Here is a 24,109-nt window from a genome sequence, read left to right on the forward strand (position 1 = left end):
GGCGGTATATTAGTATCACACAATTACAAATTGATACCTCACATGTATTTACAGTATCTGTACCCAAAGAGGATATATTTGGACCTATTTAAAAAGTACTCTTCCAGTTTTGATTTTTTTTCTAAGAGTGTACTAATGGTTTAACTAAACATGTGGTTTAATTGAAACATTGCTTTGAACTTTAATCTGATATCTAATGTAGAGACAGTCAAACATGTGTAAGTTTGGATAAACACTCCAAATTTTTTTGGTATTTTCTTCTGAAGTATTTTAAAGTAAAACATTTCGAATAAGCACATTAGTGCATGTTATATAAACTAGTCTTATGGCTAGTTTTAGACTAAAACACATGTTTGAGCTTTCTCAATTGAAAATAACGTTCATTACCAGATCTTAAAATATGTCAGTGCCATTGATTTGTCTCAAGATGCACACCAGCCACATCTATTTGATAGCATGTTTATAAAAGATGCTTAAACATCCTAATTTATCCAAGTCCTAGCTTTAGTCTTTGAAACCAGGCCATATGAATGTCTCAAGTTGAAAACAAAAAAGTGTCTTTCCATCCAAAAAGTAAGTTAGAAATATATTCATATAATTTTCACTGTATCTATTAAAGGTGGGATTATTCTGGATGTGTGCTGTCTGCGTATAATTTACAGAACTACTTGTATTGGTAATGTTTTTTGAATGGCACAACCAGACATCATACATTTCCTAAGTCATAATGAATATCTGCCTCTAGATGGCGTTGTTCTGCACTATCATATATTTCATATTGTGAGTATCAGGCTAAAAGCCCATGTGTCTGGGTCCCACATTTGATGTATAATTGCAATATGATCTATTTTAAAATCCTTTAATATTTCTGGACCTAAATGTACCCTCCTTACAAGAATTTTTACCCTTGCTATGATTTTCATGGCTATTTGTTATTGGTTTGTTGTATATTTCCAAGCTTTGTTTTCCTTTTTTCTTTCGTTGTTGTTTGCAAGAATCACAGACGCCTAAGCTTTGGTTTTGTACTTTGCCGACAAATTCCTTAAGCAGCTAATATGTTCAGCTTTAAAACTGTATAGACTTTTGGCCTACTTGTTATATATAAATTACACTGAACAGAATAATATATTTACACATTTGTACATTTTGTTGAAACTGTATAAGAGAATTAAAATTTTTCTTACATCATCCGTGCATAATAAACTACAATATGCTATAGGCTTGTGCCGAATGTAAGATATTTTATTAGTGAGCAAATGACCAAGTATGAAAACTATTTCTAATATTAAGACATTCAGCTGCGGTTTCCCAGACAGGGGAATTAAGCCAGGACTAGCCCTTAAGTAGTTTTTACAAACGCACCTTACATACAAAAAAAAATAACAAAAACAATGGCATTGATATATTTTAAGATACGTCAGTGCAAGCTGTTTTCAGTGAACGGCTCAGACAGCATATTAGTCATGGACTAGACTTAATCCCTGTCTCAGAGATTCACTAAATCTTTAAAGGGCTTCACATTTGAATAAAACTTTGTTTTCAGATCTGGATCCCCCCCTTGTGCCTCCCATGACCGCTTACATTAAACACAAAAAGTACAATTTCAGTAAAGTTTCAATAAAATGGCAATCCAGTAATATCATTCTTCCTTAAAATGAATAAGAAGTTTATGTCAGTGGGTCATTCTATGAAAACGGTGGCTTTCCTGTCCCGGCCTCAACCACCAGGAAAAACACTTAAAATTGTCAGATAATGACACAAAATAAATGTTTTTTGTTTTAATTGAAGTGTTTTATTATTAATAAAACATATGTAAGTTATATTGCAAACCATTTATATATATATATATATATATATATATATATATATATATATATATATATATATATTTTCAAATTGCATGATTAAGTGATTTATTTACAATTTAAGAAGTGTGGTTTGAGCTAATGTGGCTGCAATCTTAGATATGCCATTGTGTCTGCAGATTTGTCACTGGTGTTATCGTCACTGGTGTTACTGTTGCTGCTGGTAACACTAGTGAGATGACGATAACACCAGTGACGATCAATAACACCACTAACTTTTTTATCAACATAAGGTTTCATAAAAGCCTCATTTTAGTTTGTCAACCTTTGATGTTTAACTTAAAAGGTTTTATACACAGCCAGACAAATTTACAGCCACGGAAAAATTTAAAAGACCACTCCAGTCTTTTGTCCAAATCATTTCTAGATGTACTGTGATCATTTCAGTCCAGTGTCTGTTGAATTTCAACAAAAGCAAACCTCGTAACAAAGTCACCCAACAGCAAATGTAAAAGATTGAGAGCATGACAAGACCATAATGAGAGCATAATGAATCAAATCGTAGTACATTTAGATAAACTGAAATTTAAATGTTTTTTCTAAAATAAAGAATAGAGCAGAAACACAATTTGCCGCCTCCCGACTTTATAAGATATTAATATTTTTCCAAGATGAACAGTGTTTCCTATAATATTTCCTCTCTGTATCGTAGAGCCCCACAGTTCAGCCGTTGGCCCCTGTGAATGTCCCGCCGAGGCCTCTACTTAACATCAATCTGCCTTGTCCTCCATTGATCTCTGAAGCTCCTCCTCTCGCTTTTCCACGTCCAGGATTCAACCCGGCACAGATGCCTGCAGGTAAACACAAAATAAACACTCAAGTCAAGACTGACAACATAAGTGACTTAAATGCACAGAAGGGAAACAACTGCACAGCTGAATTTAGCCTGATTTTATTTCATTTCACTACCAGCTGCGTGGTATTAATAATTGGGCTAAATTCAGCCGTTTCATTTTACGGCGTCATTATGTTGTATCAAGTTTTCATTAAGAGATTTGGCAGCAAGATACACATTTGGATCTAAGCCAGACACTAAGTTTACTGTTAAGTACAAATATGTGCAAGACAACACAACCAAAGCCATCCAGAACATCTGCACTTAGGACACAGGCTATATGTTGTAGTTTACATATTTGACAAAATCGCTAGACAGTTCAGCTTTTTCATGAACTGAAACAATAACATCGTGGTTATATTTCAGGTTTCCCTCCTGCCCACCCAGTGGCTCCAATGAACCCTGCAGGTCCACTTTTAAACAACCCAGGTAAAGCTGATCAGTTGATAGTTATCAATAATTTACCAACGCCAGTTATACTGTATTGCATTTAAAATGATTTTTTTTATTATAACAGAAAACCCAATGGAAGACCCATCAAGAAACTCACATCGTGTTCACACGGACATGACTGGGGGTCCACCACTGAGTCCCTCCTCTGGGGGCCTTTTGGGGCCGAGACCTGGATCCCTACCGCCACACTCCCATGTGGGACTCAGCCCACCATACATGCAACCCTTCCCTAACGACATGCCCCGCCCCAACATGCAGTCTCCGAATATGCCCCACCCCAACATGCCGTCTCCGAATATGCCCCGCCCCAACATGCAGTCTCCGAATATGCCCCGCCCCAACATGCCGTCTCCGAATATGCCCCGCCCCAACATGCCGTCTCCGAATATGCCCCGCCCCAACATGCAGTCTCCAAATATGCCCCGCCCCAACATGCCGTCTCCAAATATGCCCCGCCCCAACATGCCGTCTCCAAATATGCCCCGCCCCAACATGCAGTCTCCGAATATGCCCCGCCCCAACATGCAGTCTCCGAATATGCCCCGCCCCAACATGCAGTCTCCGAATATACCCCGCCCCAACATACCGTCTCCAAATATGCCCCCTCAAATGATGTCGCCCAGGGGCCCCAACCCCATGCATGGAGAACCTCCCGCTGGTAGATTCCGGATGCCCATGATGGGTCCTCCAGTAAAAGAATTCCCCGCTCCCAGAGAAGGATTTTCTCCTCGCGGGCCACCCAGAGGGCCTAGGGTAGAAGAACAATGGGAAGAGGAACCAGACAGAAGTAACTGGAGAGAACGTGGACCAGAAAGGGGGCCGGAGAGGTTTGGAAACGAGCCGCGGTTTCATCGGGGAGGTTGGGGGAGAGGTGGCCATCGCGGTCGGGGTCGCTTCGGGAACTGAATTTATTTCTTTTAATTCGGATGCTTGTATAACCCGACCGCAGAATACAGGAAACACTGTCTCCTGTGGAGAATGAGATCCGTCCATACGAACATAACGGACGCTGTTCCTGAAGTTCACGTTACACACGGTGCTGAACTTTCTATACGTTCCCGAACTGGAAAACGGAACCGGTGGTCATGCGGTTTTCCAAACGAAATATGATTCTTTCTGTGTGAAAGTGAGAAGGTCTACAATTTCACAACATGAACTGTAATGTGCAGAGAATGAAGGTGTCACATGAATGTAAATAGTCCAGTTTGCACACTGTAATACATTTCCACCCTAAAGAAATAACCTCTTTCTGTTGTGTATATTTAGAGGTAATGTTTGTTTAACACTTCTGTACCTTTTTAGAGATAAAGGCATAGGTTACTACAATTTAAAATGATGAAAAGAGTCCATTTCCGTTGAGCCGTGAGTTACACACATCATACTGTAGTATAGCTTCTTTGGGCGTTTAATTTTAGGAAACTACTTTTTTACCAGTCACATGCTTGTTTTCATCGATGTTAATGGTTCATATTAACATGCTGAAATAAAAAAGAGTAAATGTTGTGGACATAAATAAAAGGAGTTTTAATACGAGGACTTGACCTGTGCAGAATGCAGTATTGCTGTATCTCAGTAGAGGGCGCTATTTGTCAAATCTCAAATCTAATCACTGGCACCAAAAATTAAAGGAGGAATCATTTATTTCTCAAACGCATTTAATGTGAAATAACACATTAAATATTACTATAAAATAGTAAAAATAAAGGTAGGTAATTCAATTTTTCAATTGTTTTAACAATACAGTTTATTTGATCCAGAAATTTCGGCACAATCTTAGAGTAAAAAAATCAATTTTATATATTAAATTTACGTCAATACAGTTGTGGTTAATTTAACTTTATCTGGGTTAAAGTTTTTTCACTTATTTTGGACCTATTGACCAAATTGACGTACATCTTTGACAGTTTTGTAGACATAGAAGTTGTGCCTATATTTTATATTTTTTTAAAGTTGGGCCGCATAACAACAAATCGTTTGCAAAATAAAAGTTTTTGTTTACAGCATATATGTGTGTGTGTGTGTTGCGTATAATAATTATGTATAAATACACACACATGCATATTTATCAAATATTTAAAGTGTATATACATTTTTATATTTATATATAATTTATATTATATAAATAAAAAATATTTTCTATATACACATTTTTACTTAAACGTATACATGCATGTGTGTGTATTTATATAATTATTAAACCCATATATGATATAAACTTTTATTCCGCAAACGATTAACTGTTAGTTGCGATAAGTTGCTATGCATCCCTACTTCACAGAACTGAAAAAAAAACGTTTTTATTATTATTTTAAAATAAAGGACAGTTTCCAGCACACCTGGGATCTTCAATACTGAAAACAGGATCTCCAAATGGGTAGAAATCTAAAATAAAAGTTACAAGTTTTATTTTTTATTTAACCATTTGTTTTTATATATTAATATTAAAATTAAAATTGCATTTACTATTTACAAATATTTAATATTATTTAAATCAACCATAGAATGTTCCATCGACTAATAGTAATAATAATAAATGTCAAGGGTCTTTATGGGCTTAAACTATTTTATTCATCAGACAAGTGTATACAAATATATATATATATATATATTTAATCGATTCTGTGCTTCACGAATCTGTGATTCCAACAAGTGCGTGCGCGCGTCTCCATGGACACAAGGTGTTCGCGCGCACGCTTCCTTCACCACAGTTGCGAGGGCGCGCTGCGCGTCGCGTCTGAGCGGAGACTCTCCGGATGCCTGTCACTACCTTCAATCATTCATTCAGTGAGTCCACAGGCAGGAGACCACGCGCAATAATGACAGGTGCGTGTGCGTAACGCGCGTTTATGAATGATTGTGTGAGTGTTATGATTGTGTTTGGTGTAAAGGTAATACAGTAAGAACCGATGCTCGTGACTGCAGCATCACAGGGGACACGTGCTGGACGCCAAATTCACATTGACTTGTACATGCGTTTGTTTCTGTATTCAGACGTGAGCTGCGCGCGTTTGCGTAACATGCGTGCGCTGCATATGGCTTTCAAGTGCAGGTTAATGCAATAGTTTTTATTTGTATGTCTCACGTGTTTTATTCTGAGCCGTGTACATCGGTTTAGACATTCATCAGGCGTTTTACATGCGTTTTGAATGTGACTGCAGGGTATTCGTTCAATGCCAAGGGCATCATCTAACTGACCCCGTCTATACAACCGTATACTGCTCTCAAATGGGCCGATTTTAATGCAAATCCATCATTGCTGACGTTTTCTCTTGAGTAAATAAAAAGTGATTGGCTTTCTGATGGTCTGACCCCTGCTGTCTGGCATCTGGTGCAGTGATGCTGGCGGTATGTGCCACATGGAGACCTGCACTACATCACTCAGCATTAAAAATGTATTTCTGGAGCGCATTTGCATAAAATGTTCAAATGGATAGGATCATTCGAGATGGCATTTGTCTTTTTAAACTTTGAATGCTTAGAAGAGAGATGAAACATTGGATACTTAAATTTTATTCCTCACTGTTAGCAGTATTCAGACCCTGGAGGCTTATAAAATGAAATTGTACTTTATTTTGTCATTTTGAGATAATTATCATCGTCTATTTGGCTGAAGTGGTCATATATTCAATATATGTTGAAGAATCTTGAGATCTAAATATTGTACTGGCAACCTGTGTGTGTGCGCGTGTGTGTGTGTGTGCGTGTGTGTGTGTGCGTGTGTGTGTGTGTGTGTGTTTTACTTATTTTCTTACCCTTATGTGTATTTACTAATCTTTGTGCAAAAACACGTGGTCACATGTGATGTGATGCAAGGTTTTTATAACATTTTCGGGTGATTCAGAGGTAAACCCATAAGGTCAGATGACAGTGAGAGTAGGTTGTAAAATATTGGGAATTTTCAAGGCTGGAAACTTTCCATGGGAATATGGGAATTAATGGAAATAAACTGGGAATTCGAAAAAAGTTGCTTATAACAGGGAACTGAAATGTAGTTAAAAAAATTTAATGCAATTTCTACCCTGCACATTTACATGCAAACAGCACAATGCTTACTAAAGGGCCATTGAGGCCACACCCCCTGCATACTTGCATTCTTCCCTATAATTTCTTGAATCCTGCACACAAAATAATATCAAAATGTTTATCTTTGCATGTATTTACATAAATTACATAACTTGCTTGTGCTGTGTGTTCATATTAAAATGATTCCTGGAGGTTTTTGATCAAATAAATCCAGACTTGATGAGCGCAACTATCAGGATTCTTCAAAATTTGTATTACCTTGCATGCATGTCTGCTTACAACCAAACAAAATGTTTATTTATGTTTGCATATAGTTTCTATAAATTTCCCAAAATTTCCAAATAATTCCCATAAATTTCCATTAAGTTGCCAATTCGGAATATTTTCAAAATTCCCCAGGTTAAAGGGACACTGCACTATTTTTGAAAATATGCTCATTTTCCAGCTCCCCTAGAGTTAAACATTCGATTCTTACAGTTTTGGAATCCATCCAGCCGATCTCCGGGTCTGCGTAATGATATTACGCAGGAGCAGCCAAAAATAGTCCCCTTAGTATCTTTCAATAGCTGGGGACTATTTTCGGGCACTACGTAATGTCATTGCGCCTCCTGCAGCCATGTTACGGCAGCAAACTCCTTGATTATTACGCTGGAATGAGAGTATAGTTCCTAGCCATATCGACATAGAAAATCACAACTTTTAATTTCCTGTCGGTCTTAATACACGAAGTAACTCAAGTTTTAAACAGGAAAAATATTGAAACTCTTTGGTTATTTTTTAGCGCAATGCTAATGGTCTAATCAAATTCAATGGATTATGCTAAGCTATGCTAAAAGTGGTACTGCCAGACCCAGAGATCGGCTGAATGGATTCCAAAACGGTAAAAATGAAATGTTTAACTCGGGGAGCTGGAAAATGAGTTTATTTAAGAAAAAAAGGGGAATCCTTCCGCACCTTTGCGACCTTAAATGAGAGTTTAGTTAAAATCTTTCCATTTTTGGCCTGGGTATGAAGAAAATCATGGACTTTCTCTCCCCCCCAAACTCCCCTCTCTGATGGTACGTTCCATCTGTCATAGATGGCCTTTACATATTGACGTTATTCAGAGCGTCTTGTCGGTTTTCTGTTGGGTTGTTGTCTGATCTGTGTATTAATAGCAGGGTATGTGATAAAACATGCCAGCTGTAAGGGCTTCAAATATGCATATTTTATATCTTCCCACTGTGAATTATTCATGTCATACCCACAGAATTGTTCATTCATTCCGAAAACGTCTCAGAATGAATGTAGCACTGTTTTTTGCTGAGACGGTCGGTTTGTGTTTGTTTATAATAAGGGCATCTGGATTCACCACCACAACCGTCTCTTCTACATGTCTACATGTCAGCAAAAATTCTGAGGGTGTAACTTGAAAGTTTAATTGTGCTGGGTCTGTATTGAGGCTATTGTTGGTGTTTCATGTTGGGTTTTGCTTGATATGATCAAAATATTTGTGGCTCAGACAACAAAAACGAGACAAATGCTATAGGCAAAGATTGAAGAAGAGACCCCAGTTGGAGTTATGTCTTATTACTTATGTAAACAACTCAATAGCAACCACCAAAAATATTTTAACAAGCTCTCTAAAACCACTAGGAACCCATTAGAAATGGCTAACAACAAGGCCCCAGCATTGTATCCAAATCCAGCATGTCTATGTCCAATCCTTTATTTACTTTCTTTAATCAATGCTGCGAGTGAATTAGTGTCTCATGTGCGGTAATGCAGTTGTTTGCTTTGGAATTGAAGCAATAATTTCTGAGGTTAAATGCTGGCTTGAGTCCATGCTTAAATTACTTTGATATACTCGCTACTTTGCATGGGGGGAGTCCAGATGAGATGGCCACTTGACGGAGATATACAAACTGCTTAAGATTGTTTTTGTTGCTATAAATGCTTGTCTTTGTGCATAACTCATCTTTATTGCTTTAATCGCTGGCTTACGGCCCACTGTGTCTTGTGGAGGCTGTTTAGATGTTATGTGGAGAACAATGCGTTTCTTCTTCGTTGTCATGATAGATTCACAATAAATGTATATTATACAATGAATCTTAAGTAAATATATTGTTCAGGCCTAATCTAAAAATTTGTGTCTTGGATGTGTTAAGTTTACCATGCTTGGATACATGGCTGTGATGCTGTAGGGTAGCAAGGTTTGTTTTGGATATTTTGTTTTATTGTAGATATGAAAGCTGTGTATCACAAGATTCTCAGGGAAATACAGAAAATATGACTGAAGATGACACTCAAAAAGCCAGGCTTGATACATCGTTTCATATCATCTCAAGGCCGTCTCTCTCTCTGTCCATTCTTGTTTATAAACTACATCTCCATAAAATGTTGTTATTTGACCGAACTAGGGATGACACAGTACATTATACATCAAGGAAATAGTGACCAAAATCATCACGGTTATCAATATTATAATGTTTTTTAACCATTTCTAGATATGTAAAAAGGACTAATGCAAACCAAATTTAAAATTGATTTAACATGTAGGTGCAATTTGGTTTGCATAATCATCAGATAAATAACATGAACATAAAAGGGACACTCCACTTTTTTGAAAATATACTCATTTTCCAGCTCCCCTAGGGTTAAACATTTGATTTTTACCTTTTTGGAACCCATTTAGCCAATCTCTGAGTCTGGCACCACTTTTATCGTAGCTTAGCATAATCCATTGAGTCTGGGTGGACCATTAGCATCACGCTAAAAAATAACCAAAGACCTTTGATGTTTTTTCCTCTTTAAAACTTGACTCTTCTGTAGTTACATCGTGTACTAAGACCGACAGAAAAGTTGTGATTTTCTAGGCAGATGGCTAGGAACTATACTCTCATTCTGGCGTAATAATCAAGGACTTTGCTGCCGTAACATGGCCATGTTATGGCAGCAAAGGGACAAACACACCTAATTTAATTTAACCTACAGTATGCTGGATTGTTTTAACCCCTTGTTGGGTCAAATTTAAACATTTTAGGGGTTAATTTAACCCAGCGGCTGTCCCATTTTAACCCAATGCTGGGTTGAAAACAAACAACCTAACATTTTTTTAATGTATAATGCGTATAAATGTACAGAAATTTCAATGTCCATTTATAACGCCATGACTTGATTTTTACCCAACGTACCATAATCCTAAAACTGGCAAGCATCGGTGGTATTTTTATTTTATACCACCACTTCACTGAAATCTACTTTAATCTCGTTTTATTTTTCTGTTTATGCTGTGATATTCTGGTCATTCGACTCAGCAATCCTTATGGTCGGCTTGTCCTAGATATTTAGGGCTTCAGATGACCCAGTTAGATGCATTTATTGTGTTTCTCAATGTGCAGTGACACAACACTTGAAATATGTTTTACAATACACCTGGGCACATATTACACTGTACAATGTGGTGGATCTATATAATGCATTAATTAAATATGAGGTTGATTTTTCAAAACTTTTTACTCTCTGATTGGTTGTACTGTGTCACGCTTTAAAACTGTAATTGCTTTGATTTCTTAGTTAAAAGATTCATCTCCACTCAGACCATCAGTTGTAAAGTTAGTCCTGCATAATTGACCATGTATCTTCATTTGTGTCAGTAATGACTGCTGGAAATGCAAAGGAGGATTACTGGATCAGCTTGGCAGATAAAAGACGTGAACTCACAGTGTCTTGGGTTCAAACGGGTGGATTTTAATGGGATAAATATGAAGGATGAATTATGTGTATGTCCGTGGATGGGGGTTGTGTTTGGATGCTGAGAGACCTGGAATGACTCAGCGTCCCCCACCTCCATTATAATGGCACAACTGCTGATGGAGCTGCAGGGGATTGTGGGAAAATTGACAGTGACCGTCTGATAGCCTGGCTACAATCCATCAATGGTTTAGTAAGCATCTAATTATGCCGGAGATAAATGATCCCGGGACCATGAACGTGAGAAATACATCTAATGTCAGGGTGTAATGCATGCAGAGCTCAGGTGAACACCGGTCAAAATTTTGGAATAACACAGCTATTTATATAAATAAGTATTTGACACATCAGCATTTTTATCAGAAAGGGGTTTCTAAGTGGGCTATTGACACAAAATGTCCACCACATGTAGCCATCAAGCCAAATATTCATAAAAAGAAATCAGAACATTTAATTATACAAGTTGAGTCATAATAAATAAAAATGCTGATGTGTCAAATACTTATTTTCCCCGCTAATACTTATATATATATATATATTAATAAATAAAATCTTAGTTTTCTAATGAAAGTAATTTATGTATATTTTGTCTACCAAAGTAATTAAAAAGATTTTGTAAGATTGTTAGAAACGTTTTTTCCAAACGTTTGACCGCTACTGTAAAAGCAAATGTTACTACAGTGATGGCTGGTGATTCAGATGTCATTGTTTAGTGTATGAATAAAAAGCAAAGGGTGAAATGAATTGGTAACTAGCATGCACGCATAAGAATTAATTGGGGAATTGATGTTGAAATATTTATTGCTCCGAGCGGTTGGAAGGTTTATCTAAGGGATGTGTCTGGGCATTGACTTACCTTTGCATTGTCTCTGACTGTATTCAGTTTATGTTGATTAAGGATGCAGACTTTCAATGAGTTTGTGTGGGGCCTCACAGACATTTGGCACAAATGTGGAAATGCATCATCGCTTTTGCGGGACAGTCTTATTGCCCTGTCTTAGCAAAACCAAGCAGCCTGTTTATTTTATGATGCTTTATTGTTCATACCAAAAAGAAATTCCTGTCATTATTTGCCCTAATGCCGTTCCCAGACAATACACTGTTATTGAAGCACAGGGCATAGATACCACAGATGTTAATTAAAAACAGACAAAATAATCACTGTAAAATCATCTGTATGGGAATAAATGCACTTTATATTGTAGTTAAACGATAGTTTTATGTGTGAAGTGGACCAAAGTCACTAATATTATCTTTATAAATAGGCTCTTGTCCCCAAGTCCCCATGAAATTGAAAATAATGCTTTTTGGCTTTAAGTGTGAATATTTAAGACTATATCTAGATTCAGAAGATATAAGCATTTTAAACGTACGCCACAGTGTTGAAATATTTTTGTAGACCAAAACGAAAGTTCACATAGGTTCCTTTGGCAAAAAGTCAACGAGATTTCTCCATAGACTTTTCGCAAATAATAAGCTGTGTGTAACTCTTTCCCTGCTATAATTTTTTTTAAAGTTGCCAGCCAGCGCCAGCATTTTTCATGTTTTCACAAAAGTTTAATGCCTTCCAGAAAATGTTCTTCTCAAAATATATAAACATACAACATATCAAATGAAAGAACAGACCCTTTGCTTTAAAAAAAAAGATTCATCCTACCTTTATTTTATCACCTCTCAAATATAGGTTTATTCAAAAACACCAAGTTTTGAGCAAAAAGCTTTTGATATAGATTAGATACAGAGCGATCCTCAAAACTTACACGGACATACAGCTGTTTGCCCTAGGGCGATACTTCCGGGTTTATAAGTTGCGGAAGAGCGCCTGGTGGATAAAAGTGGTATTGCGGAAAGCCGGAAATACTCGTCATTGGCAGCAAACTGTTTTTTTTTCTTAATTGACGAGTTAACTTATCAATGGAAAGAGTTCAAGACTAAATAAGTTTACAAGAAATAAAAAGCTAACCTTAGGCTATAAGCGAACTAACCATAGGTCACGCGACATCACCAAGCTTTTGACAGCTCTTTTAAACTTTATTTTTCACATTTTTACTGATAAGGAAATACATCTTTGTTGTGAATTGTGCCCATGTTGCATTGTTTTTGAGATCTTCATGCGTGATGACATTTATGGTGCTTTTCCATTGCATAGTACCCCACGGTTTGGGTCGGGTCAGCTTACTTTTGGGGGCTTTTTCATTGGGTGCAGTACGTAGTACCCAATACTTTTTTTAGTACCACCTTGGTCGGGGTTCCAACGGACCGAGCTGATACCAAAACGTGACGTGAAAACGCTGTAGATCACTGATTGGTCTAAGAGAATCATCAATACCAGCGTCATTACTATAATGTAAAAGAGTAGCTTTACCTTCATGCTAGCTTGCGCTGTCTCAAATAAACCTGTTATCATTTCTGCTTTGCTGTAAGTTCCCAAACTATCTTTTACCGATGAAAAACATCCACATGTTGAGAATCAGGAACACCATAACAGTTTTTTTCAAGACTTGGAGTTTGTGGCGGACATTCGCGACACGCACGTCCACATATATGCTTAAATGCAACTTAAATGAGGCTCAGCGGAGCAGCAGAGCACATCGACAGGTGTTTGTACAGAAACTGTCATGTGAGACAGAGGTAGTGATAAACGCGATGTGCAAACATCTATTTGTGATGTTCAATTTTAATTTTGTGGCAGACTAAGAAATAAATAAATGTATGGGAATGTACAACAACGCTCTCACTTGTATGATGTCACAGCAGTAGGCAGCGCAAATATAAGGACACGTCTATATTCCCTCCCACTCTGAAGTGTTACTAAACTCGATGGAAAAGCTAACCAAGCCAAAGTGAGGTGAGCTGACTCGACCTGACCCAAACCAAACCGTGGGGTACTATGCAATGGAAAAGCGGCATTAAAGTTCCCAATGAAATCTGTAATCTCAACTTGTCACCCCTTTAAAGATGTGTAAAAACTTTTTAAAAAGTCACGATTGTGTGTATTATGTCATAAAGAATAAACATGAAAATATCTTGAGCTTGTGTGCCGTTCAACCAAAACCCCATTAAAAAAAGAAACCATTGACATCCAAACAAGGGAACCACATGTGCGCTCGATTGGCTATTTTAAATGCAACTCAATATGTCCCACCCTAATTTCCTTGTTTCAGTGAAAATTACATCAACGCATCAAACAAACCTAAGCATTTGAAGGCACTTCAGTGTGTCCATAATTAAAATGACACATCAATGGTTTGATCTTCAAAGACTCCTTTTAGGTTCCACAGAAAAAAAGTACAACACAGGTTTGAAACTGTGAATGTGTTGTAACTAATAACAAAAATGTTCATTATATGCGGTATCTTATTCACATTTTCATGCCCCCAGGATTCACAGCTCATGCGGTTTGCCCAGATCTAAACAGAACCTTTGTCCTGTCCCGTCGCACACTAACCAGACGTAAGTCATGTGACACCCGTGTCATCCGCCGCCTCCGGTGCCGTACGGGATCATGAAATGCGTGCAGTCATGTTCGTTCAGACTGTGGGCGAACATCAGCCCAACTTTTATGCCAAGACGTGGTCATAACCAGGTTCCCTGCCAGTTTACATGTTCTGGCTGGTTTGCATTCTGAGCAACAGTCTCCTTTGATGTATATTAGAGAGAAAGTTGAAGATTTTGTGATAGACTCTACCGGGGATCTTTTCTAATGATCTCCAGTATGGTTCAACCAATCCCTTTCATCTGCTCTGTAATACCGAAGCAAACTCTTCTCTTGGCTTTGTTGTTTCAGATTGAGTTGAGCAGGACCGTTATAAATATTTCTGTTTCTTCTTAAGCCGTAATTGAACTGCGGTACGGTCGGTAAGTGGCCTCTGCTCGTGTGGTGTGTGTTGTCGTACCACAGGAATGAATCTCAGGTCCTTTGGTCCTCGGCTTCTAAGCCAACATTCCTGGTATTTATTAGGGATTTGAAGCAGTAATCTAGATAAAGGTGCAGGTTTTGTGGAACATCTGAGTCCTAAATTGCCTTAGATTAAAGGTCAACCTTTTCTAAAAAGCAGACACTCGACTAAGCCAAGTCATAATAGTATAATTAATAAATCACAGACTTTTTATTTTTAACACATGTCCAGTCTTGTGCATGACTTTCATTTAGATTTCTGCATTTGACAGATGCTTTTATCAGAAAGTGAATAAATGTCTTTTAATTAATTCATTTTACGTTTACATTTATACACTTGGCAGACGCTTTTATCCAAAGTGACTTACAATGGATTGCGCACACTGGGCTGTGTCAGTAAAGTAAAATAACTAAATATAGGATCATTTTATTGAAGGCTACCAAGAATTAGTTTGTTAAATTAATTCAAAATATGCACACAGTCATTATACACTTAATATGCTGAAATACAACAGGGTAATTCTCACGAAATCCAGATTTAGAAGGTGTCCAGCATCAGAATTTTTTAAAAGCCATTGAAGACATATAAGATTTAGGTCTGACCTTACTATAAACCATTATTTTTAGAGGATTTAAAAATATTTCCTATAGAATTATTTACTTTTTTAGATATCATTATCAAAAATGATCATTACCGCAACATGATATTACATTAAATATATGCATTCACAAACTCATGTTTCGGTAATGAGAACTAAAAAGTTGTGTAGGTACTATGACAAACAAAATTTCAACTTTTATCTGGAGAGAAAAAATAAGAACTGCTTACCTGGTAGCCACCTTGCGTGTCACAACAATTGTTTTTATTTTTTTTTTGAAAATGTTAGTTCTTTGAGGGCTTAAACAATGATTGAAAATTGTTGCGGAGGATGAGAAAATTGGTCTTGGGCACATTTATATTCCTTATTATTGTCTCTACATTTACCAATGATCACCAAATACCACATGTTTCTTTACTTTAAATGTTTCTAGTATAACATGCACTAAAGCTTTTTATTTTTTAGATGATTTAATTATAAATATTTCCATGTCAAAGAACCCAAATCCAGTCATAGACACGTTGCGGTAATGAAAAGTTTTTTCCTTAAATGTGGAAACAACAACAAAATTGGTTTGTATGATATTTGATGAAAATATTACATGAAGAGATGTTTGTAAATGTATGCGTATTATTTTGATAGCATTTAGTTTTTTATCAAAATGTTTCATGACACCTCATAAGTCTAATTTCGTGAGAATCACCCAACATCAGTAATGCAGTGGCGGAGCCAGGGCCGCATTAACACTGTAAGGGGCCCCTGGGCTTTACCCTTTTGTGGGGCCCTTCATCCACCAGAATTACAGCCTACATTCACACAATCTTTATAATAACCCTGCTGAAAAAAACAGCATCAAACCAGCATGAGAATTATGCTGGTCTATGCTGGTTTAGCTGGTGGTCACCAGCAAACCAGCACCAAAACACAACATATACTGGTCTTGCTGGTATGCTGTTTTTTTAGCAGGGCACTAAGTGCAAGTTGTCAGGCTTTTATTTTGCTGGAATAAATGCAATAACAAAATATTAAAACCATATCAGAATGCTCACAATATACACAAATATCACTGCATAACATATGCACATAGTCCTAGCTAGAGGTGACCCGAATAGTCTAAGATTCGATGCTTTGACAGGAGAAGCCTGATTCGACTACTGCACAGTCGAATCGTCGCAGATGTGTTATAAAATGAGGATCATTTAATTTTTAATTTAATAACAGCTTTCTCCCAATATAAAAAATATACAGCCTATTATGATAATACTAAGTAAATAATATGTGAAAAAGTAGCTTTCAATAAATATTTTTAAAGTCTGTTAATTGCCTAAATCCCGTGACAGGGCTACACGTCCATATCCAGAAACCATTGCAAAGTCTCTTTGTTTCTGCAATTTAAAAGACAAAACAGGCACTTCTATACTTTCGTTATTTTAAAATTTATTTCAATATTTCTTTGTTTTTATTTAATTTATAGATTATTTAGTGTTATCTGATTAAACTATTTGTGGCTTATGTTTTATTCCCCTGCGCATTTAGGCATTTTGCACCCATGTTCTGCACCTTATTGATTCTGACTTCATTTTGTTTTTATTTTTTATTAATTATAAAGGTAAATTCTGATCTGATTTAAGTTCTGTAAGTTTTGGATTGCTTTCCGTTGTGTCGATGTTACGCTGCTGCATGCTGTCACATTAAATTAAGCCGAACGCGCTAGGTGTTCTGCGTGATCATACTAGGCATTCATCAAACTAAACATCAAAAAACAGATTTTTTCGACAAGTATAAGTTTTAAAATGTATTTAAAAAGGTTGCTTAACTTGTCAAAAGTTGAGCTACAAAACAGGTAAGCCGTTTTTTTTTCGGTGATGACACCGAATATCTCTACCGAATCTGACACAATTGTCTCTCTTGTGATTTAATAATATGGTCGGTGTTAACTTTCAAATGGTAGAAAAGAGATTCCTGAAACAAATGTTATAAGAAACATCAGATGTTTCAAGTGAATACAGAGATGATCAAAGTGAAAGTAAGCAATCAGATATTTCTGTGCAAAATAATAAAGCATATATAGTGTCTATGAAATTATTAATTTCAGTGTTTTCTTGTTATAAATGAACCGTTTAAGGAATTGTATATAAAGCTTGTTTTTTATAATTTACAGTAACAAATTATATGTAATTTCTCGTCTTTTATTTTCTTGCCACGCTAAATCTCAAAATGAAATAAGATCGCTGAACTTATAGCCGTGGCTTCCGAGGCAGAATCTAATTTGTTATTTATTAGATTTAGTTATCAAAAATGTTTTGTGTAATATCTTTGTGTGCTGTTCTGTACATCTTGGCTTTAAAATGTTACGAGGAATTATTTAATGAATGTTTACACGTTGTCTTTCATATTAAGATAAAAACGCGTCCTCAGTTTCGTCTTTGTTCATCAGAAATGCAATAATGGGTATTTCAGACAGAAATTTTAAAAAGCTCACTAATGATCGCAGGGTAGCCTACAGTAAGTGAGAGATTTTCTTGCGCAGGAACTGCATTCACGCACGGACATTCAAAGCAAAGCGATTAAGCATCATTTTAAAGGGTATCAACTTTTTATAAAATGCGGTTGTTATTTTTTTCAGGCATCTCGGGGCCCTTTCCAGCCCGAGGCCCTGGGCTTAAGCCCAGGTAAGCCCATGCATTAATGCGGCCCTGGGCGGAGCAGTGATTTAAAATAGGAAGATATTTTGAGGAATGTTTGTAATCAAACTGATCAGAGGCCCCAATGACTACCATAGTAATCTTTTTTTACTACTATGGAAGTGAATAGGTACTCTGATCTGTTTGGTTACAAACATTCCTCAAAATATCTTCCTTCGTGTTCATCACAACAAAAAAACTTATACAACTTTGTAACAACATGAGAATGAATAAATAATGACAGAATTTTCAATTTTGGGTGAACTATTCCTTAAAGTTTGTAAAATTATTTTAAATATAAGCTGAAAATTATATATAACCATAATATATATAATCAACATATGTCTCACCAATCTCTCTGCTATCTGCCTCGACCTACAACTTGAATTATACATAACTTTTTGAAGTCGTAAAGTGACAAGTCAATTCTTGCATACCGTTGTTATTTGCATATTGCGATATGAACATTTGCAATATTCCTATGGTTGACACATTTGATTGACATATTTCAGTGCGCTTATTTAAAATTTAAATCCCTGTTATTCTGCTTGCGTTAGCGTTCATCTGTAAGCCTTTCTCCTGGGTCGCTGTGAAATATTGTGAATTCAAGAGCCGTGAACAAGGGAGACAACATGGATAAATGTTAAACAGCTCGTGGGAACAGTGATGTGTTTTCCTTCAGTCTTGATTGAATTCATCTGTGTTGGACATCAGAGAGACTGATTGAAAAGCAGCAGAGGGTAAAGAGCACAATCCTTGACTGTCATCGAAAATGTCATAGTACACTTTAGTTTATCGTCATCTGGATGATGGATTCAATACATTTGTTAACACGAAACATACATTGCATTTACTTTTTTCATTTTGCAGACGCTTTTATCTAAAGAGACTTACAAGTGCATTCAAGCTAGCTATACATTTTTTGTGCATGTGTTCCCTTGTTATCGCATGACCTTTTCTGCACATTGCAATGCTCTGCCAATTAGTTATACCAAAACATAAAATAAAAAATACATAGTACACGGAAATTAGTTTTGCTTATGAAACCTGAATCTGAATGAGACATTTCTTTCTCTATTTCTGTCTATCTGTATTTCTCTCTTTTTGTTTCCATGCATTTGTTTTATTGGGTAGAGAGTCCAGATGTTGTCTAAATTGGCGGGAGGTTGTCATTTTGACATGCCATTAGACTGACCGTGAAGTTGAGGATCACTAATGTCTAGACGAGGTGTTCTGCTGTTTAAGACACCCCCCAGCACCCATCACTGGGTTATATCAGTCATCCAGCCCCGGTCTCTCAATCTGGCCCCAGGCGTCTGCACTGCTGCGTATGCAAAGCAGCTCACAGGTCACATGATCAGCTCGTGTGTGTCCACTGCCTGGCACCCCAGAATACCTACACGAGGTACGTGTGTGCGTGTGTGTGCATGCGTGTGTGTGCATGTGTGTTTGTGTGTGTGGCAGATGAATTAAGCCAGGACCGTCATCATTGACGTCTGCGTCTCTCGCTCCACCCACAGCTCTGGTGCTATGACAACAACACTGCTGCCTTCTCACCAATCACACCCCTATATTCAGAAAAACACACAGATACACACAATTCAGGTGGTTTAGATGAAGACTATGATGGATCTTGTGGTGTACATGATATGATATGAAGTCAGGTTGTGATGTTTTTATCAAGCCGAAACAACATTGTAACACAACGTACTGTAGCATCGTGGTCCTGGAGAACTGTTGTTGAAATGACAATAAAACTTTTCTGATAAAATCATACATTTTATTAGATAACAAATTAGATATTTAAAAATGCTGTAGAATGTAAAACTATATTTACTTATGTAAACCTCACGCATGCAAAGACCGCTGGAAAACAAAGACCGTCACTGTATGACGTTACAGTCGAGATACTGTACAATAGATTATGCCCCCAACAATAAATTACATATTAAATATAGGACAATCCTAAAAACAAAGTTGTGACTGCGGAGTTAGCGCTATATGCTAGTTAATGCTATAAGCTAGCATTTAGGCTGAAGTTCTACTATAAACGTTACAGTAACGTTTTGCAGATATGGACTGAAAAAAAACGTAACACTCAGAAATGTCCATTAAAGCAACACCAAAGACTTTTTTTACCAAAAAAGTTTCAGTCGTTCATCCACCCGAAACAGGGTGAACGGCACTTTCACGAGGGTGGCCATTCGTGCCAGTTCCGCTGGACACGTCCCGAACATGTTTTCGGGTGCGTTCTCCGGAAGTTGTGTTGCTCGATTGCATACTTCATCGAGGTTCTCACATTTCAGTTAAAATACATTAGAAAATTAAGATTTATTTATTTTAAGACATACAATCATTGTAGTTTCATTCTTACCTTGAAATGTAACGGTTGCTTTTCTGAAATTGAACCCGAAATATTAAACCTTGATGACGTATGCGGTCGACAAACACGACTTCCGGAAAAAACGCACCCGAAAACATGTTCGGGACGTGTCTGGCGGAACTGGCACGAATGGCCACCCTAATTTTCACATTCGCTTTGCAGCCCTCTATCGGCCAAAACCGCACTAAAGAAGTTTCCAATCGTGGTCGCGGTCCTGTAGTTCGAGTGAAAACTACAAAATCAGACCTACAATCCAATTAGAGCCAGCTTTGCTGCAGTAGGCTAAATTATTTACGACAGTGCTAATGGACAATTTTGCTTCCAACCTGTAGGGGGAGCAAAGAGCAAAAACTCTTTAACAATCTCCAAACAATTGATTATTCCTTAAAATATATCTTCGTCTGCTACAGGCTCAAACATGAGGTCTGTTTGCACCATAGACTGTAAAAAAAAATGGACGTAGTGTCTGTTAAGTCAGCCATAGATTTGTGAAGAGCTTTTATGAAGCTTAAAGTAGGCAGTGCCTGCCATACCCATCTTGGTATGGCATCACCGTGCATCACTTGCGGATAACCGAAAATGGGTAAAGAGGCGGGACATGGGTGAAGCTGAGGCTGGTTGCTGAAACCATGCCTGCCTAGCTCGACTCTAGTGACAGCAGGGACAGTTCCCCGTCACTCAAGTGGCCACGCCCTTAATTATGCAGAACTTTAAGGCTTAATATAATAAAAACGGATAAGTTACAAAAAAAATTCAGCCCTCTCACAGTTGTCATAAAGGGCAAAATTAGCTATATAGACCAAAAACACTTTTATTTTTTACTGAAAAGTAAAAAAAGCATTTTAACATGGGGGTCTATGAAAATTGACTCTCTTTTGGAGCCAGCATCTAGCAATCGATGAATTGCAGTTTAAGTCACTTTCATATTGGCTTCATCAGAGAGATCGGAAGGTTGCCCCTTGGTTAACACACAGTAAAGGAGCTGCTCTGTGAAACAGCCAATCAGAGCCGAGCCCAGCATCATTATTTATGACCCTTTCAAATAAGGTAATAGACCATTTCATTCTAAGGGCAAATCCTAGGGTCTTTGGATAATTTTGGCACTTAATAAACCCACATACCTTCTATGTAGATATAAGAGACCAATTTAACAGATTATTTTAATGCATTCTTTGGCACCTTTAAAACATAAACTGTAATCTCAGTGACTAATAAAAGTCTCGAAAGTAACAAGACCCAAAAAAATTGTTCCGTAAGTTACTTTTTACACATGCACATTTTACAGACACTTTTATCCAAAGCAACTTACAGTGCATAAAATATACATTTTATCAGTATGTGTGTTCCCTAGGATTGTAGTGTAAAGAGCTGCTAATGCAAGACTCTACTCACAGAGCTACAGGAATCAAGTATTTATGGTGTAGTTTAAGTATTTATAATGTTATAATACTTCTCTGATTGAGGTGTTATTAGCAATGCCGGAGTCGCACAGCACGGCCTTTTGGATATAAGCTTCTGCTAAAGATTAAATGCATTAAATTGTATTGTCTTTAAAATGAAATGTCCGTCTAACCCCTGATATTTCTTAATTGTTTTGTCACAATTGCTGTATTTTGACTATTTGCGAAAAAAAGATTAAACGTAAATACAGAGGAATTTTTTATTTTTGCAAATACACTTTCTTATTTTTCTTTTTTGATCTTAAGGTGTTTTAAGTATAAGTTGGCCACATTAATACTGATTGCTTTAATATTTCCTATAGTAGTAAAATTAATACTTTACCATAGTAAATATTAAATAATACTACAGTTTTTCATACCGTTTCACAGTTCACTACATTTAACACTGCAGAATACATCAACTTTGCCTTTATGACTGCTTTATATACGTCAATAAAACACTTCTTACTACAGTTTACTATAGTATAGTATACTACAGTATTTTTTCACATGGGTTGGCCATGTTCATGACAGACTTTGTGAGATTCACAGAGATTTGATCAGTATCAACGGGAGAAATTGCCCTGAGGGGGTGGAGCTCTGTGGGAAAGGTGCGACAAGGGGGCGGAGCACATGTTTGTGAGAGGAGGGTTTGATTCTTGTGTAAATTTGATGCTCTCCGCAGGATCAGAGGCATTTAGACAGAGCCGAAGGATTGCAATCCCAAACTTAACAGTGATTCTGAGACAGGGGGAAGGGGAAAGAGGAAAGAGGTCGAGAAAGTGTGTGAAGAGGGGAGGAGAACGAGAGAGAGAAAGAGAGAGAGAGAGAGGAGGGTGGAGTTCATTGAACGACACAGCCCCCCCATCCAAAGCTCCCTCAGTTACTCTGCGCTCATGTAGTAGGCAGTATGTTGTGGAGTTTAAACGGGAATGTGAGCGCGGCTGAAGGAAACGTGAGATTTTAGCACAGACACACGTCACCGGTTCAGTGGATTTCCCCCCTGGGAAGGTAAGACATTTGTGCGGCCGTTGAGGTGTGGCAGCATTTGGGCTTGCATCGTGTTGTGGTTTGCGAGGAGCTGCAGTTTTCCAGCTTCAAAGCGAATTGAGATCTGTAGATTGTCGGAAGATAAAAAGGATTTCCCACATCTGTCTCACTACCTCTCGTTCATTACAGCTCTGTCTTTCTGAACATTTAAAGACGCTTTGTTGACATGATAAATAGGGCTTTGCATTGGTAAACATTGTTAATCATTGCATGTTCACTGGAAAAGATGCATGTTAAGTTATGATGTGTAGGCATTGTATTGATGTGTGAAGTATGTTGTTATCTATCTTAGAGTTTAATTGATAGTTCATATGTGCATTTCATGAGGTTTTTATCCAAATCCCTAGTGAAAAATCCTAAAGAAATATGAATAGATATACAGTACTGTTCAAAAGTCTTATGCCACCATTGATTTTGTTGCTTTTGCATTGGTATAGTTCTCCATTTCTTTATTAGAATACAACCAGAATATTCAGGAATTGTGTATATATTATTATAAAAGTATAAGCTGAAGTGTCAAGTATTTAGGGTAAACTCCCCTTCCACTTAAGCAATAGCAGGCAACTGCAGGATCTCTTAAACCTAAATGAAATGAAATCCTCATTTCTAATTTTAATTGAATGACTTCAGGACTTCAGTCTCCTGAAAAAAGCTCAAGATGCGTTTTGTGCCAACAGATGCCCGAAGAAGACATTTAGTTTTTAAAATGGTTTAGTTTTTAATTTTGTGTACCTGAAGTTTCTGTTTGTATCTTGATAAAAACAGTGAAAAATAAATATGGATGGATATTAAAACTTTGCTAAAACAACAAACTTTTGTACAGTATTTCAATAAATACACTGTAAAAAATGCTGCATGAAGTTAAAACAACTTGGTTTTGCAAATCAATTCAACCTACTAAGTTTCGACCTTTGATAAGTTGATATAACTTATAAAAACAAGTTGAAATTGTTCAACTTAATTTTCTAAGTTAAAGTAACATAAAATGTATGTTGATTTGACAAAACTGCTGTTTTTTTACAGTTTTTAAAGCATTTTTGTCAAATCAACATATATTTTATCTTTAAACAATTTCAACTTAGTTATGTCAAAACTTAAAATAGTAGGTCGAATTGACTTGTTTTAACTTCATGCTGCATTTTTTTAAG

The 24,109-nt window shown here is 37.0% G+C and overlaps 2 protein-coding genes across 4 annotated transcripts in view; both read left to right on the plus strand.

Annotated features, from left to right (window-relative positions):
* The window catches only part of scaf4b (SR-related CTD-associated factor 4b), a 43,744-nt gene extending 38,835 nt beyond the window's left edge, over positions 1–4,909 (plus strand). Inside the window, exons 17-19 of the mRNA XM_065282158.2 lie at positions 2,518–2,662; positions 3,067–3,129; positions 3,218–4,909. Coding sequence (XP_065138230.1) covers positions 2,518–2,662; positions 3,067–3,129; positions 3,218–4,059 — 1,050 coding nt within the window. The 3' untranslated portion in view covers positions 4,060–4,909. The remainder of the gene's footprint in view (positions 1–2,517; positions 2,663–3,066; positions 3,130–3,217) is intronic.
* Positions 4,910–5,865: 956 nt separating this feature from the next.
* tiam1b (TIAM Rac1 associated GEF 1b) overlaps positions 5,866–24,109 on the plus strand; it is an 89,862-nt gene continuing 71,618 nt past the window's right edge. Inside the window, exon 1 of one of the 3 annotated variants that reach the window (XM_065282145.1) lies at positions 5,866–5,976. The gene's annotated coding sequence lies outside the window, so the exon portion shown is untranslated. Of the gene's footprint in view, positions 5,977–22,700; positions 22,923–24,109 lie in introns of those variants that run through there. The other 2 variants (XM_065282147.2, XM_065282144.2) reach the window with 2 other exon arrangements.

The sequence above is a fragment of the Paramisgurnus dabryanus genome, chromosome 8, assembly GCF_030506205.2.
Source record: "Paramisgurnus dabryanus chromosome 8, PD_genome_1.1, whole genome shotgun sequence".
Lineage (NCBI taxonomy): Eukaryota > Metazoa > Chordata > Actinopteri > Cypriniformes > Cobitidae > Paramisgurnus > Paramisgurnus dabryanus.